This window comes from Eleutherodactylus coqui, chromosome 7, assembly GCF_035609145.1.
Source record: "Eleutherodactylus coqui strain aEleCoq1 chromosome 7, aEleCoq1.hap1, whole genome shotgun sequence".
NCBI classification, from domain to species: Eukaryota; Metazoa; Chordata; class Amphibia; order Anura; family Eleutherodactylidae; genus Eleutherodactylus; species Eleutherodactylus coqui.
The window spans coordinates 213,499,500-213,517,994 of record NC_089843.1 but is presented as its reverse complement, the minus strand read 5'-3'; the positions used below and the strand labels follow the sequence as shown (position 1 = coordinate 213,517,994).

The 18,495-nt window shown below is 45.5% G+C and overlaps 1 protein-coding gene across 3 annotated transcripts in view; it reads left to right on the top strand.

Moving 5' to 3' along the window:
- Positions 1–18,495, top strand: part of SEPTIN11 (septin 11) — a 109,838-nt gene that overhangs the window by 42,967 nt on the left and 48,376 nt on the right. For all 3 annotated transcript variants that reach the window (XR_010785858.1, XM_066574340.1, XM_066574339.1), the window contains exons 2-3: positions 6,659–6,779; positions 11,012–11,207. Coding sequence is in view for 2 of the 3 variants with exons in the window: in XM_066574340.1 (XP_066430437.1) it covers positions 6,659–6,779; positions 11,012–11,207 (317 nt within the window). In the remaining variant the exon portion in view is untranslated. The remainder of the gene's footprint in view (positions 1–6,658; positions 6,780–11,011; positions 11,208–18,495) is intronic.

Sequence of the window (18,495 nt, the reverse complement as noted above, 5' to 3'; positions counted from 1 at the left end):
TGGACTCCGCAGCAAATACAGCCCATAGTATGGCAAACGCCATTTCATCAACTGCGATTTTATTTTTTTTCCATTCGTGGAGAATAAATCGCAGCATGCTGCAATTTTGTGCATGTTGCGCATGGCCGGCTTCCATTGAAGTCAATGGAAGCCGTCCATCCCGCCACACTTGTGCAGTGAGCACTGTGGAATTATCCCGGGATGCGCGTCACCCCCCCAGAGTCGGCGGCTACTGCGCATGTGCAGAAGCGCCCGACAAGCTGGGGTCACCGACCGGGCACCAGGGTCGAACTCCGCAACGGGAATGCCACATGTGGGGTCCGACCCGCCCGTGTGCAGGAGGCCTTTACATGGTACATCAAACTGTGCCATTTAAAATACAGTTTGGCCCACAGAAGAACTCGTACAGTGTAAGCCGCTGCTCCGACTTTTGTGTAATGGCCGGCACTTGTAATTGCAGGCGTAGCTTCCTTTCATTTAAACCTAAGCTTGCAATTTCAAGCAGCGCCCACTTCACAGGGGTCAGAGCAGGCCTCCACTCTGACCCCGATGTACCCCGGCTCTGACAACGGACCCTGCTGCCTGGAAAACCCCTTTTAACTTCTTTATAGGCAGATTTTTCTTGTTTTAAAATTTTTCATTTTAGTGCTAGTTTTTATTTTTTCATTAATGGTTTATTGTCTCTCCGGTGACTTTTTTTTCTCTTTATCTCGGCCATGTGATGGTTTGTGACCTGATTACATCACTAAGCCCGCTGTTGTTAAATTTTGTGCATGAGTTTGCAATACACCTGAGTATCCAGAAGAAGGCGCCGGTGTGGCGTTGAAATGCAATTCTAAGTAAAGGTTAGTCCTCGTCATTGGGTCCTGTCCTCCGCGCGCCGTATGCCCCTCTTTTACCTTGTTTGCTCGGCCCGTGGAGGTTCTTTGCCCGTCCTTCAGGTAGGCTGCTGCTCTTGCTCACAGGCCGTGTGCCCCGTAGGTAACATTATTACACTTTGTTGCCATCTCTATAGAATGTGGCATCATGTGCTGTTCTTTTAGACCTTCTACTTGGCTCCACATTGAGGGACAGGTTGGATTGACAGATCTGTACCACAAAAGAGTTAAATTGAACCCAATTGTCAATTGAATTTGGTTGACCGGCTGATTTAGAGGGGGGGGGGGTACTATATTTCAAATAGGGCCAATTAGGGCTGAACATGCAAATACAGACAAAATCAGGAAGGGGCAAATGCTTTTTCACAGCACTGTATGTTTTTCTCCTTGGTAGATATGAAGCATATCCGCCCCATGTGGAGCTATTCTCCAATAGTAAATCAATACACACATCTTACCATGTCCCTACAGAAAAAAATAAAGTTATCTAATTTTTTTGCATTGAGTTTTCCTTCTCATGCACTTAGAAAGCATCATACTTGTTCTCCTACATTCAAGTGTCTAGCTTGAGGGCATCCCCAGCACTGATCAGCTTTTCTCTCTCTTATAAATGTGCACAAGCTCAGCTCCCCCCTCCCTTCTCCTCTTTCAGAAGCTGTGTAGCATAACCATGACCATTCAATACTACACAGCTATCTCTTCATCCTATCTTTGAGAATCTGCTGGTTCCATTCCACATCAATGCTGATAAGAGCAGAAAATTTATCTGGAGAGAATTATAACCCTCTGTAATAGTAGTTTTCTCTGCTCTGTCCTTGTGATCTCCTCCGCCACTCCCCGGCACTGTTATACAGCCCTCTGTAATAGCTCTGTGGAAGGCCAGTGAATATACGTTCCAAACAGGGCAGAAGGCTAGGGGAGGAGCTGTCAGTTGCTATCGTTGCTATCCCTCCCGGGTTATATGATGAGACGTGCGCTGCGCTCCTAATCACATGAACCAGTCAATATTTAACACATTCTCTGATGCAATAAGATATATTTTGGCTTATATGTCGGCTTTGACTTGATTGATGGTCGAGTGTTTCCTTTATCTGTGTTTATGGAAGGAAAATAGGAACAGAAACTATGATGGACTTGAACATTTCCTTTATTGCCATGGGGGAAGGGTGTGAAGCGTGGCGTGCATGATCACCAGAAAATATAGTATAAACCCAGTGGCGATGGCTTCCTGGGAAAAGTATAATTAATCATGGGGATGTCTTTTCCATGATATTTATTGTTGTTGGGGGGCGGGATTGTAGATCTAACTCCAGAATAAGGCCGCCTGCAGACGAGCGGGTCGGATCCGGCCGCGAGAATTCTCGCCGCGGGACCCGACCCCAGCGCCTGCAGAGACAAGCGTGTACTCACCCGCGCCCGGCGGCCCCAGCTCTTTCATGTGCCAGCTGCCGGGCAGCCGGCGCATGCGCAGACCGGAGCCGGCGGCCGGGTGAGGGACGTATCTGTGCGAGCCCCGCACAAAAATAGGACATATAGGACATGCCGCGGTTTGTTTGCCGCGCGACATTTCCCGCGGCCGTCTGCATAGGAGTACGTATTGTAATGCACTCCTATGCAGGCTTTGAGCGGCGGAAATCCCGCGGGAAATGCCGCCGCGGGATTTCCGCCCGTGTGCAGATGGCCTAAAGCACTAGAATATCACTTATTTGATTTTACTCTTTGTCTGCATTTAGTAAATACAGACTTACAGCTATGTACACCGTGGCACATTTTTTTTTTTTTTAAATCAATGTGTTTTTGGAAATGAAGATTTTTTGTAATTGCTTTTCATTAAAAATTTCTGATTTGTTTGATTTTCTATGCTTGTATCGTTTTCCAAGGAACTGTAAACTGACAGCTCCTCCCCTAGCCTTCTGCCCTGTTTGGAACGTATATTCACTGGCCTTCCACGGAGCTATTACAGAGGGCTGTATAACAGTACCGGGGAGTGGCGGAGGAGATCACAAGGACAGAGCAGAGAAAACTACTATTAAAGAGGGTTATAATTCTCTCCAGATAAATTTTCTGCTCTTATCAGCATTGATGTGGAATGGAACCAGCAGATTCTCAAAGATAGGATGAAGAGATAGCTGTGTAGTATTGAATGGTCATGGTTATGCTACACAGCTTCTGAAAGAGGAGAAGGGAGGGGGGAGCTGAGCTTGTGCACATTTATAAGAGAGAGAAAAGCTGATCAGTGCTGGGGATGCCCTCAAGCTAGACACTTGAATGTAGGAGAACAAGTATGATGCTTTCTAAGTGCATGAGAAGGAAAACTCAATGCAAAAAGTTAGATAACTTAATTTTTTTCTGTAGGGACATGGTAACGTGTGTGTATTGATTTACTATTGGAGAATAGCTCCACATGGGGCAGATATGCTTCATATTGTCAATGGTGGATTTGCATGTGAAAAATCAGCATGTCATAACTTGGTACGTATTACGCACCGAAATAGCCCATTGAAATGAATGGGCTTGCATAAATATGCAGGACGTCTTACGTGTGTTAAAAAAAAATGCAGATTGATTGAAATAGGAAGGAATAGTCGGTTTTTGGTTTGTAAATACACATCTCATGCCTATGTGAATGAGCCCTACAGAAGGGCGGCCGACCTGCATTCCCACGTCCGTAAATTCTATGAACACAGTGGACTTTATTGCATATGTCGGGCTTGTAGTTTATAGCAATGTGCCGCAGGGATCCAGAGACGGCAATCTTAAGAAGGTCAAATAGTTTGCGCGAATTACAGCAGGTTTGTTAAAAATGGCATTGATTTCTTTTCATCTCCTCGCTGACGAGGAGCCTCGTTCCTGGATCCCCCACTAAAGAGTTGCTAGAAAGACTTTCTAATGACTGCGCCGTCTTTTTAAGTCGGGAGCACAAGTTGAATCAGCAGTCCTCTGACTTGGCGCTCGTTCATTTGGATCCATCTGCTCAGCTCCGTGCCAGGAAATCTTAGTTTATCGGGCTTGCCAGGAATAATTTTTGCGGTAATAGCTTTAGTGCGTGTGTGCGCCGTTTTAATTAGTCTGATTTATCCGAGTGACCAACATTCCTCGTACAATAGCAGAAATCTCGCACAAGATGATATATTTATAGCAGAAAGTTGTCATAAAGTGCCTCCATTGTTGGATCCACGCGGCACGGGCGAGGCGAGGGAATTATTACCCCAAGCTGTTCGCAAAGTACAGACTGCTGGAGAAAGTCAGACTAAAGCCGGATGCACACGGGCGTGAGCGCCTTTACATTCGCATTTGGGATGCGTTTTCGCACGGTTGGCGGCGCGTTTTTGTTTTTTTTTTGCGTGCATACGTGTGCATTTTAATGTATTTTTTGAACGCTATGTGTATTTGTGCGTGCGGAAAAGTCCGCAAGTATGCTCCCATTTATTTCAATGGGCAATTAAGTTAAATACGGACTAATGGCGCATAATACACGCCAAAATAGGACGCGCTTAGTTTTCTTAATAAACCCATAGAAGTCAATAGGCTTTATTCACTGCATATTATTACGCATGTAAAAAAAAATGATTGTACACTGCGTATTTACACCCGTGTGAGTGGCCGCCCGTATTGCGGATCAGTGTGGTAAGGACCTCGAATACTTGGACCTCTGCAAGCCTCAGATTTTATGTGGAAGCACACAAAGGACTTTAAAGGGAATCTGCCATCGTGTTTTTGTGGTTCAGTTTATGGTGATATGTCTGCTATAAGTATCTGTGCAGTAGTTTGGGAGAAACTTAGTCCTGCATATTCATGAGCTGCAGCCTAGCCACACCCACCCCGCCCTCCAGCCAATGATTGATTGCTTATTACTGTGCATCCTGAGAGAGCCAAACAGCAGTCAGTCATTGGCTGGAGGGCAGGGTGGGTGTAGCTATCCTGCGGCTCAGGAATATCCAGGACTACTTTAAGTAGTCCTTTATGCATGTGCTGCTACTCCTAAAAAGGCAAGTTTCTCCCAAACTACTGCACAGATCCACACAGCAGACATATCAGTGTGACAGGTACTGCCTTATGTTGTCCTCCAGAGAGGGTGCAAGAACAGGGCAATAAAGTATTTTTTTTATGATTGAGGCTCCCATAATGTTGATGTGGCCCTTGGTGAAAATGAGGTTGACATCCCGGCTGTAGATCATCATCAAAAATTGAAGAAGAAAAAAAAGCGCCAAAACTTTTTGAAAAACATGTTTTAACGTAAAAATGAGATTTATACAATAGGCCATTACACCTTCGCTGTACAGAATATGTTGGTCAAAATGGAAATCTCCTCTGGCTTGACCTTGTGGTCCTACGCCTACTGTGAACCTCTTGTGTGAGGTCTTCAGGCCTTTCCTACATGGGGTTCAGATCTACTTTATTACCACCATGTTTCTGATTGTTGCTGAGGTTCTTCTGTACGTTTTTGTGTTTTATTGGGATAAAGGAATGTCTTTTGTGGTATTCTCGGATAGTCTTGTTCTCATTACATGCCATCGGTGACCGCGTGGTCTTCACGGCTCCTTGGAAGACGTCAGATCCCTACGAACCTATACAAATATATCCACAGCTCCTTTATATCCTGTAGATTGATGACCTGTGAATGCAAATGGAATGAATGAGGATCACAATAACTGAAGTACGGCGGAAAGTATGTGAATGTCCCCCTAGACCAGTGCTTCTCAACTCCAGTCTTCATGGACCCCAACAGGTCCTGTTTTCAGGATATCCTACAGTAATAAAACCTGCGGCAATGTCTGAGGCGCCGACAATAGTTATAAAACCTCAGAAAATCCAGAAAACATGACCTGTCGGGGGGCCTTGAGGACTGGAGTTGGGAAACGCTGACCTGGGGGTAGACCATACATGGGAGTTCATAGAATGGCAGAGTTGAAAAGGACCTCCAGGGTCATCGGGCTCAACCTAACGAGTTCTTTGGTGCTGCTCCGCTGAGCAAAATGTTGAGTACTTGCGTTAATAGCTCCGTATGTCCTGAGTACTTGCGTTAATAGCTCCGTATGTCCTGAGTACTTGCGTTAATAGCTCCGTATGTCCTGAGTACTTGCGTTAATAGCTCCGTATGTCCTGAGTACTTGCGTTAATAGCTCCGTATGTCCGGAGTACTTGCGTTAATAGCTCCGTATGTCCTGAGTACTTGCGTTAATAGCTCCGTATGTCCGGAGTACTTGCGTTAATAGCTCCGTATGTCCTGAGTACTTGCGTTAATAGCTCCGTATGTCCTGAGTACTTGCGTTAATAGCTCCGTATGTCCTGAGTACTTGCGTTAATAGCTCCGTATGTCCTGAGTACTTGCGTTAATAGCTCCGTATGTCCTGAGTACTTGCGTTAATAGCTCCGTATGTCCTGAGTACTTGCGTTAATAGCTCCGTATGTCCTGAGTACTTGCGTTAATAGCTCCGTATGTCCTGAGTACTTGCGTTAATAGCTCCGTATGTCCTGAGTACTTGCGTTAATAGCTCCGTATGTCCTGAGTACTTGCGTTAATAGCTCCGTATGTCCTGAGTACTTGCGTTAATAGCTCCGTATGTCCTGAGTACTTGCGTTAATAGCTCCGTATGTCCGGAGTACTTGCGTTAATAGCTCCGTATGTCCGGAGTACTTGCGTTAATAGCTCCGTATGTCCTGAGTACTTGCGTTAATAGCTCCGTATGTCCTGAGTACTTGCGTTAATAGCTCCGTATGTTCTGAGTACTTGCGTTAATAGCTCTGTATGTTCTAAGTATATATGTTTTGCTTTTCAGTCGCCCAATGATGACCTCCGAAATCTGGCCCTTTCTGGACACGTGGGGTTTGACAGTCTTCCCGACCAGCTGGTGAACAAGTCCACATCCCAGGGATTCTGCTTCAATATACTATGTGTTGGTGAGTTTGAACTTTTACGGTCCCTCATCCGTATGTGACAAAGTAAGAAACTCAAGAATTTTAATGCACTCCTTTGCTGTGACAAAGTATTTAACGTGCGCAAAAGGGAATAAGGCTGCCTGTCCACGGGCGTTGCGGTATCCGGCGGTGGAGATCCGCCGCGGGATACTGCAGCTCGGGAGCAGGAGGCGGCAGACGGATCTCCACTGTCAGCCTATCGGACAGATTGGCTGACCGTGGAGAATCGCGGTAAATTTGCAGCATGCTGCGAATTGCCGCCCGCAAGCGGAGAATCGCTATGATTCTCCGCTCGTGGACAAGGGGAAGCGCTCTTTATAGCAACGCTATGGAGAGCTTTCACTGCGTTCCCCGTGGCCGGATTATCGCCGCGGGGAACGCAATTCAAACCCGCCCGTGCACAGGCAGCCTTAAAATCATATTATCTCAACTGCGCTTTTCCTGAATATGGCTAATTAAGTCAATGCCATGCTGCGATGTCAGGTAGGTACTGGCGGATGTATTGCTATGGTATTTGGTGATTTGTTAGTCATCCTGTGCTCATGTGCACCCGATTTTTGGTCACGCTGTGGCCGTGACACGGCTGACCAAAAATCGACAATATGAAGTGCATGGGATTTTAATCATTAGCACTGAGCTGCCCTTTTGACCCCTGCTTGGCTGACAGCTTTCCCACCACATTTGTATTTACTTCACCTCTTGCCCTGCTCTGGGTAGTTTTTGGACCAGCTGGCACCAGAAGCCGAGTGGTTCAAACCCCTGACCGATGGAACCTTGTAAGGCCATAGACATACGAAAGCCGACGGCTAGAAGCCCAGAATCCATCCATACGCACGCGTGTTCAGCTTGGTGGAGGCTGCATAGTGTGAGTAAGGATTATGGGAATAATTGTCTGCCAGCAACATTTAACACTGCTGAAGGCGTCATTCACATGAGCGTGTATCTGCGTGCTTTCACGGCCGGCCGATCTACACTGCCAATCTGATGCACTGGTTTGCAATGCATCAGTTCAGATGGGTGTGTTCCTGCGGCATAAAAGTGCCTGACCGGCTAATATAGAGGCCGTCCGACCCGCAGGCCGTCCGCAATTGACATCGCGGATGGTCCGCAGATTCCGTGGGAAAAGTAGGAGTTGTTTTTTAAAAACCCTGTACTGCGCATGTCCGACGGCGAGCCATGTGGACCATCCGCAGTGCAAAGAAGCCGGAAGAAGAGAGGTAGGCGCGGCCGCCTCCTGCACACAGGTACGCGGGCTCACCTGCCGTGGTCAGGGCCGGATTCCGTGCGGGGTTCCATAGTTGGAATCCAGACCTGCTGTGTGCATGAGGCCTAATGGGTATAACCTGCGAACTGATGGGCAGAGGTGTAAAGTTCCAATGGCGACGTGGTTGGAGATGATTCATTCATACGTTTGCACTATGCAACCAGAATGGTGACGCTCTTTAAAGGGGTTGTCTCATGAAATCAAGTGGGGTTATACACTTCTGTATGGCCATATTAATGCACTTTGTAATGTACATCGTGCATTAATTAGGAGCCATACAGAAGTTATTCACTTACCTGCTGCGTTGCTAGCGTCCTCGTCTCCATGGTGCCGTCTAATTTCAGCGTCTAATCGCCGGATTAGACGCGCTTGCGCAGTCTGGTCTTCTCCCTGGTGAATGGGGCCGCTCGTGCCGGAGAGCTGGTCCTCGTAGCTCCGCCCCGTCACGTGTGCCGATTCCAGCCAATCAGGAGGCTGGAATCGGCAATGGACCACACAGAGCCCACGGTGCACCATGGGAGAAGACCCGCGGTGCATCGTGGGTGAAGATCCCGGCGGCCATCTTGGTAAGGTAAGTAAGAAGTCGACACAGAGCGGGGATTCGGGTAAGTACTAAACGTTTTTTGGTTTTTTTTTAACCCATCCCTTGTGTTTGTCTCGCGCCTATTGAAAAAAAAAAAAAAACGTCTCGGCGTGATACAACCCCTTTAAATGCGTTTATGGGACATCTTTACTGCCTGCTTACCTCTCAGATGTGATGGGTTCTTTTTATTAATGATGTATATGCTTTTTAATCTTAAGGCGTAAACATCCTCATAAATCTATGGCAGTCTCCATAAACCGATACCGATCCTCTTCAACGACCCATTAAAAATGTGAGACTTGTCGTTTTGCCATTTTCCCCCCCCCCCTTTCCTCACCTTCCAAGAGCCGTAGATTTATTTTTCTGTCGACAAAGTTGGCCAAAAGTTTATTTTTTGTGGGCCGAGTTGTATTTTCTAATGGTGCCACTTAATGCGCCATATAAAGTGTTGTGTTCAGTGTGTAAAACATAAAATGATTAAAAAAAGGGTTAAATGGGGAAAGTTGCACCATTGCTTTTCCGGTGTTGATGGTGCGGTAAAAATGTCAAGTATATTTCACTGATCAGCATGATATATATAATAAATGTAGACTTTTTTTTCTTCTTTTGTTTCACTGCTTCTAAAAAATATTGTGACGGAGCTTTTTTGCTTTTTTTTCCATTTTCGTTTTTTCCTTTTCCCTTTTAAAAAACCATAACTCCTTTATTTATCCATCGACGTCGCTGCATGAGGGCTTGTTGTTTTTTGCGGGACGAGTTGTATTTTTCATTGGTGCTATTTAAATTACCATATAATGTACAGAAAAACTTACAATTTTTTTTTAAGTCAAGAGAAATGGGGAAAAAAACGACATTCCGCCATCTTTCAGTGCGTCTTGTTTCTACGGCGCACAAACAGCAACAAGAATGGCATCATAAATTTATTCTATGGGTCGGTACGATTACTACGATACCAAACTTGTATAGGTTTTTTGGGGTTTTTTTTGCTGTGCTACATGTATTTTTTTTTTTAGAGATTTAATTTTTTAAAATTTTCTGCCTCCATTTTCTGCGCACGATAACTTTTTTATTTTTCAGTGGACATAGTTGTGTGAGGGCTCATTGTGTGCGAGACCTCCTATTGTTTCCCTTGGTACCATTTTTGAATACAAACGACTTTTTGATCGCTTTTTATTACATTTTTTTCTTGGAGATAGGGTGACCAAAAAAGTGCACTTCTGGCGTTCTTTTTTTTTTTTTTTTTGTCGGACCACGTTCACCGTGCGCGGTAAATAATGCATTACCTTGATAGATCGGACTTTTACGGACGTAGCGATACCAAATACATATTTTTGCTTTATTATTTAGATTCTTTTATTGCAAATATGGCAAAAGTTTTTTTTTTTTTATGATTAGTAAATCTTTATTGTTTTTATTTTTACATTTTCTTTTAATCCCCAGGGGGAACCACAACCAGCCATGCTTTGATCACTTGTGCCGTATGATGTAAGGCCACAGCATTACGTCATAATACATTCTGACAGGCAGCCTATCAAGCCACCCCACGGGGACAGCTTGATGGGCAGTCTGCCAAGAGAGCCATGGGGCCTTTCAGAGGGCCCCCGGCTGCCATGACACCCCCACACAGCTTCCCTGATCTCACCATGGAGGGCCGTACAGGACCCCCAAACATCGGTCGGGGGATGTAAATGCCGCTGTCAGAATTGACAGTGGCATTTAAAGGGTTAATAAGTGCGCCACCCCTTTTATCTTGGTCTATTAAAAGGGTTGTCCCGCGAAAGCAAGTGGGGGTATACACTTCTGTATGGCCATATTAATGCACTTTGTAATGTACATTGTGCATTAAATATGAGCCATACAGAAGTTATTCACTTACCTGTTCCGTTGCTGGCGTCCCCGTCTCCATGGTGCCGTCTAATTTTCAGCGTCTAATCGCCGGATTAGACGCGCTTGCGCAGTCCGGTCTTCTTCTTTGCTGAATGGGGCCGCTCGTGCTGGAGAGCGGCTCCTTGTAGCTCCGCCCCGTCACGTGCCGATTCCAGCCAATCAGGAGGCTGGAATCGGCAATGGACCGCACAGAAGCCCTGCGGTCCACCGAGGGTGAAGATCCCGGCGGCCATCTTCACCAGGTAAGTAAGAAGTCACCGGAGCGCGGGGATTCAGGTAAGCACTATCTGGTTTTCTTTTTTAACCCCTGCATCGGGTTTGTCTCGCGCCGTTTCGGCGTGAGACAACCCCTTTAACCGGCTATGTTCCTATTAGAAAAACAAACTTAGAATTCTAACTTTGCTGCGGGACATCTTGCTGGTTCCACGTCCGACGCCATTGGGTAATAACAGCGTGCGCGATATTTGTGTTTAATTTCAGGTGAGACGGGCATCGGGAAGTCGACCTTAATGGACACTATATTTAACACAAAGTTTGAAAGTGAACCCGTTTCCCACAGCGAGCCCGGAGTGCGGTTAAAAGCCAGAAGCTACGAACTGCAGGAAAGCAACGTGCGTCTGAAACTAACCATAGTCGATACTGTGGGGTTTGGGGATCAGATCAACAAAGATGACAGGTATGTATACATGCAGACGCCATACAGGTAGTGCATATAGGTGACACAATTGTATCTGTATGTTGCTATACGTAACTGATAGTGAAGTATATCGGCACGGTGGGTAATTTCGTCTTACACAGTTATTGGTGTGTAATAGTGCAATACGTGAGCTTTGTTGTATATCATCCTTTACCACTGTGTTTCCCCCAAAATAAGACACTGTCTTATATTATTTTTTGCCCCAAAAGAGGCAGATTGTCTTTTTTGCAGGGAGTGTCTTAAAGGGGTTGTCCCGCGGCCAAAACGAAAAGTTTTTCACACCCCAGTCCCCCATGTTAAGCAAGCATTACAAACTACCCCTGTAAATCGTTTTTTAAGAGCGTTTCTACTCACCTTGAAGCGGTTTCATGAAGTTATAAAAATCTTCTTCCAAGATGGCCGCCGTCAATTCCCATGGTGCACCGCTGGTCTTCTCCCATGGTGCACTGCGGGTCTTGTCCCATGGTGCACTGTGGATGTTCTTTCCCCAGTCTGAGCTCCACTGCCGATTACAGCCACCTCAGTGGCTGATCGGCACCACGTGACGGGGGGCGGAGCTACGTGATGACGCTGAGAAGGGGGAGGAGCCAGGACGCAGCTCGTGAGCCCGGAGCTTACAGAAGAGGATTCTTATCTGCACAAGCGCTTCAGTCGTCGCCATGGAGACGGGGATGCCAGCATCGGATGGGGTAAGTGTATAACTTCTGTATGGCCAATATTTAATGCACGATGTATATTACAAAGTGCATTAATATGGCCATACAGAAGTGCTTAACTGCACTTGCTTCTGCGGGACAACCCCTTTTAATACTCACCTAGCAAGCGGCGTCCAGGTCTATCACGCTGGTCTCCCGCACTCCGGCAATCTTCTGTGTAATCCTTGGCGCTGAGAGAGCATTCTCTTCCTGGTAACAGGGCTTGGATACCCCGCCTCCAGCAAGAGATTGCTTTGATTGGATCACGAGCACCGTAGCTCAGCCTATCAGAGCCGGCGCTTAATGAACCAATCACAGCTATTCAATGAATGGCTGTGTTGGTTCATCGAGCGCCGCCTCCGATTGGCTGAGGCACATGGAGTTTTCCAGTTGGAGGTTTGGATGTGATTTTTGACACCTCCTTTCCCTCCTCTGAATGCACCCTGGAATCTGATACAACATTCTGCGTACAAGCTTCTCACGTGTGCTCAAACACTCACTTACACGGCTTGTTAGGGTACGGTCCCACTAAACATCCGCCACGAGGCTGAGGCAGGGAGCTCTGGCTAGCTGCAGTTCACTGATGATTTCTGTTCTTACCAACTGCGTAGTTAATGGCCATGTGGTTTGCCTAAAAGCCACATCTCCGTCACTTGGTGAATGCGTTGTGCTACCCTGAGGGACGATTCACATGGGACGAAATTCTGACGCAAGACACAGCTGTAGAATTCTGCACCAAAATCTGCGCGATTTAATGCATTTACCTCTGTATTTGCTCTCATTGGCTGTATTTTCAGTATTTTCCTAATAGTAAATAATACTAATGGGTACTAATAAGGTAGTGCCTGTCACACGGATTTCAGTAATATGTCTGCTGTAAGTATCTGTGCAGTAGTTTTGGACAAACTTGCATTTAATTAGTAGCAGTGAGACACAGAAATAGGCCTGCATATTCATGAGCTGTAGTCTAGCCACACCCACCAGCCAATGATTGGCAGCTCTCTCTCTATGCACAGTAGTAGGCACACAGCTGTCAATCATTGGCTGGTGGGCGGGGTGGGTGTGGCTGTCCTGGTGTTCATGAATATCCAGGACTACTTAAAGTAGTGCACTTTGCATGTGTTGCTACTGATACAAGACAAGTTTCTGCAAAACTTCTGCACAGATCAACACAGCAGGCATATCAGTGTGACGGGCACTACCTCGTGCTGCCCTCAGAGAGGGTGCAAAAAGATGGGGACAGGGTCTTTAATATTAAAATACAATCTGCTCTCTATATATATTTTTGTACACCTACACACTTCTGTAGTGTCTTCTACATGCATGTAATAAGATCACCCCAAACTACAGGTCCAACTTTTGTAACTCACCTATACAGGATTTCCAAACCACATGTGGATTTCAGGAACCTACGCTGCTAGTTACCCTGATCTGAAACTCCTTTACACTATTGTATCGCAGATGCGTGAGATGATTGTTCTGGTCTGACAGCAGATCTGTAGACTTGAGTCCTAGTGATGCTGATTAGAGATCAGCGAACGTACTCGGTAAGGGCGATTTCGCAATCGAGCACCGCGATTTTCGAGTACTTCACTACTCAGATGAAAAGTACTCGGGTGCGCTGTGGGTGAGCGGGGGGTTGCAGAGGGGAGTGGGGAGAAGAGGGAGAGAGAGAGGGCTCCCCCCTGTTCCCCGCTGCTACCCCCCGCTCCGCCGCGCCACCCTCTGCCCCCCGGCGCACCCAAGTACTTTTCACCCGAGTAGTGAAGTACTCGAAAATCGCGGTGCTCGATTGCGAAATCGCCCTTACCGAGTACGTTCGCTCATCTCTAATGCTGTGAAGTCGGTTCAGTAGACCCATGGTCATGCCGGGATCCTCATCCGTAATACTGCACACCTGTCTGGCTTACCAAGTAATTGGTGAGGACGGCCCGTTCACCATCGGATTTATGTAAAAGGTGGGACTCGCTGCTGTCGGATCAGATACCCCGGACTAAGGCCTCATGTCCACAGGGAAATTACATTTAGCAAATCCACGCATGAATAAAAAACGCAAATCTGCACCCCATAGAAAAGCATTGACCATCCGCAGTTCATTAAATAGCCGCAATTGGTATTTTAAGTGATTTGCGGATTTCACGCACATGAAAAAAATGCAACATGCTCCGTTTTAGTGCAGATCACGCGTACGGGAGCTCATAGAAGACCTATCTCGATTGATCTCCCGCATGAAAAAAAAAAGACAATTACAGTGCATCCACAGCAGAAATCCGCGCAGATGCCTGCTGCGGATGCAGCCTCCTGTCCAGGGGGAAAATCGGGCCCACTGCGGATTATTCATGCAGAATCACACAGCGGGTCCCTCCTCTCCTGCGGACATAAGGCCTAAAAAGAAGAATTTACTTACCTGTCCAGATCTTCTTTCTTCGGCATGGCGCCGGCTTCAATAGGCTTCAATAGAAGCCTGCGGGAGCCCCGCACTGAAATGGAGCACGCTGCGGGTGTTTTCCCGCACACGCAATCCGCACCTCAAGGGAAAATGACATCCGCAGGTATTTAATTACCTGTGGGTGCCCAATGCATCCCTATAGGGCGCGGATCATGCGTGTGGGTGAACGGCTGCGGATCTGTTCTCGTGGACATGAGGCCTAACTGTTTTTTTTGTTTGTTTTTTTAATTTCCCTTTAAAAATGTTTATTCCTGTATCCTCATGGACCAGAGCGATAAAAAATGGCATGGATAAATCCTGTTAAATGGCAGAAACTAGTAGCGCTTGACTTAATCTGTTTACTAAAGAGGGTTCAGGCTGTTTGTTTTTCACGGTTTTCGTCATTTTACAAGAAAAAAAAAATAGCGCAGCGCGCTGCAATACTTTTTTCCCAGCATTTATGATGGAAGCGCTAAACCGGGCCTCACCCGTTCACTGCCACGTTGGACTTGTCATCAACTGTGAAGATGAACCAGCAGCTGTAGGGAATACTCCTTTGCTCTGTAACTTTGCCTATTCAAGAAGTTTCACAAGTCCGCGGTTCTTCTTGGCGCACCCTCTCCTGCATGTGATGTGGAGCGCTGCTCTGGAGGACGGGCTGATTTTTGACAAAAATCAGATTTGGGAAGTACTGACAGGGCGATTTAACTTGATTACCTGCCAGGCCCAAAGATCAGTGTAGGGGCATGAAGAACACGATTGTATTATGGGGTCACCGTGGCAGACACTGTCAGTTCATCAGCCTTTACTAGAGGGGTCTTCAGCTCACGGGTACAAAAGAATAGTCTCGTCGGTGTATGTCCTTACGTACGTGCGGTTGTCACTTCCTCAAGACTCCGCATTTCCTCTGTTTCCTACAAAGTCGGCTTTAATTGGATGTTTTCATGTGAAACTGGCTCAAAACAAAATTAATTAAACAAGGATAATGCTTGCTCCTGGCACTGGCATTGCTGGAGGTTGACTGGTATTTGTGCCAAAAGCTGTTCTACTAGGCTCACATCCTCCTGTCAGTATGCCCAAAGATACATCTGCTATATACAGAGCAAGGCCTCATTCACATGAGCGTAAATACGCAGCGAATCGGTCCCATTGATAAAAAAAATTAAAAAATCATGTGCTATATTGGTGCCTATTACACACCATAATAGCCCATTGAGATGCATGAGCATGCGTAAATACACAGGAAGCGTGCTGTGGACATGCGTAAAAAAACTGCCGATAGGCAAAAAAAAAGCAAAGCGGATTTCAGCCCGATCACAGTACCTACTGTGCAGTTGTAAGACCTAATACAGCAAGGTCATCCTGTCAGTAAATCTACAAGGGTTGGGATAGGTATCGTTTCTCCTTAGGGAGAGCACCTGGGTGTGAGGAGACTTAAAAGGCCATGCATGCTCCTCTGGGAAATATGCAAATGACAAGATGGAACAATTCCTCTACAGCACCACCTACTGGAAGGCAGCAATTTAACAATTGTTAGAAGGTCTGGCATTGACGTGCAGGAATGCTGCCTTCCAATAGGTGGGGCTGTAGAGGCATTGCTCCATCTTTTTTTTTCTCCATTTACATAAACCTATCAAACTATGGAAATGAGAAAGGTAATCAGAGAAACTGAGCACAAAAGCCATTGTACCCAGTTACATAGCGAACACTACAGTGCCCTATAATAGGACAGTCACACCTCAATTACTGCTCACCAGCACAGTGCACTGCCCTTTTTTGATGGGGTTGCGGTTGCATGTTGACTGTGTCGTGATCACGCGTCAAGGTGAGGGAGGAGGAAGCTGCTGTAGGGGCATCCCTTGATAAACAGACACAGATGTGCCACTGTCCCTGTTACGTTTACGGTGTTCTAGGTACTTGAATCATTTGTGCACTGCTCGGTACGTCTGTAGAATGTCTTCCATGCTGATGTTGTTTCTATATGTGTGCTGTAGACAGGGAGCAGAATCTTCTATTTTCTCCTTGTGCAGTCTATGTGAGCTATCGTAAATCTAGCCTGGACCCATCCAGCTCATTGAAAACTGAAAATTAAAGATACAGCTTGCTGAGGGGGAAAAACATGATAAATGCAGGATTGAAGTCATTTAATAGCCAGAAGGAGTATTACTCTCAATGTACACACAGCAGCTTATTCTAATAGTGTGAGGACATTAATGTAAGGAGAATTTATGTGTTTATCAAAGAGAAGACGATGACAGATCGTGCAGAGGTCTGGGCCCAGGAGAAATACAAATCACACCAGCTTGTGTGGTATCAGATGATTTCTAATTTATTCTAAGGTGTTTGAAGCTTATGTACCATAAATGACATCACAGCAAAAGTACATACCTCCAAGATTAATAAGAATACATAATAGGCTAAAACAAAAATGATTAACATAAGTTACACCTCCTAAGGTGTATCTATTACATACAATAAAACCGTTATGAGTTCAGGGAAAAGGAATGCAAGGGAGGGGGTCTTTTAGTCTATCCTGTTTCCTGTGCACATGGGTGGTCTAGTAGACTGTCTTATCTCTTATCTGTCTACCTCAGAAGACATGCAGGCCTATAGAAGGGTTTCGTTTAACCTCTTCACTACTTATACTAGTATCATGCTATATATTTCTAGTCTACAATGCAATATAGAATAATTAACTGATACATTGATCTACAATTTTCTTAACAATTAACATTGCAGTAAACCTGTGATCCACCTGTTACTAAACGCCATGTAGCCCCAGACTTGGTGTTCTGCAAGTTAGCAGAGATTTAGGTCCATTATTAGATTTCATTGTACTACTAGATTGAATGTCTTCCTATCATTATCGCTGGTCTATTGGCCTCTAATAATTTATATCCCAATGCGATATCAAGGAATAGGAATATCATATTGTACTTTATTTAGGTTTTCATGATTCTTGGATCTTCTATGATCTATTTCATCACTGCTGCCTGCATGTAAGAGGAAAATGATCACACAAGGTCGTATCAATCCATAGCCGGTTCCTCCGGTGTCCACTCTCATGGGAGCCTAAGTGTTGAAATACAGACTCCATAAGGAAGTCTGGACAGGAAAAGATGAATATTTCAAAGCTCTGCAACATGATTGTGGATTTTTTTTACAGGTATTGTTAAATTTGGCTGTGGTGATCTTTCCAGTAGAAAACCCCGAGTCTGCCAAAGTGATGTGTTAACCCCTTAAGGACCAAGCACAGTAAATTTACGGCACTTGCTCTTGCGCCCTAATCCCGACTGATATCAAAAATACAGCGCAGGATTTCAGCTCCTGCAATGTAGCAGGAACAGATCAGCTCCTTGGCTGGTAGTCACAACTGAGGACCTGGAGGAGAAGGAAGAAACCGTTTTTAACCTCTCCAGCCTTCTCCTTTACAGGCTACATATCACTCAATGAGTGCTATGTACGAAGAGAGAAAGCGGAAGTGATCACGTGACCGAAGGGTTCCCCCTGCCAAGGCAGAGCTGGAGGGTCTTAGTAGACCTCGATCAGTACTGTTAATGATTACAGTCAGTACAGGGGGATATTTTTACCTGTGTCTGGGACCCCTATGGATGCCCTTGCTACAGTGGAAAAGTGTGAAATAAAATAATGAAATAAATGAAAAAGACAGTGTGAATGACCGCCAGAGGTTTTACACGATACACAATGAAAAAAAAAAAAATAAATATATATATATAAGAAAATGCCCCACCACCAACGCTAACCAAAACTGTCAGCATATACGCCCTGTAATCTGAGGCTATGCAAATTATATATCAAAACTTCTGAAACAAAATGAGGAACCTATTCCTATATTTTATTTCCACGTAAATTCACTAATTGTAAAAATTCTAAGTTTAAAAAAAAAATCTTGTTTTTATTTTTTTAGGTTTTTACCCATAATAAAACTAGAAAATGGAGGGAAAAAAATTTGGTACCTGAAAAAAAAATTTAGGCCCTAAAACCACCACATAGTTAAATTCCTTGGGGCCCTGGTCCTTAAAGGGCTTAAAAAGAGTCTGTCAGCTCGATCATGCTGTGCAAACTGCAGGCATCATATTACAGAGCAGATTGATATATAATTTATGGGGAAGGATTTAGTAGA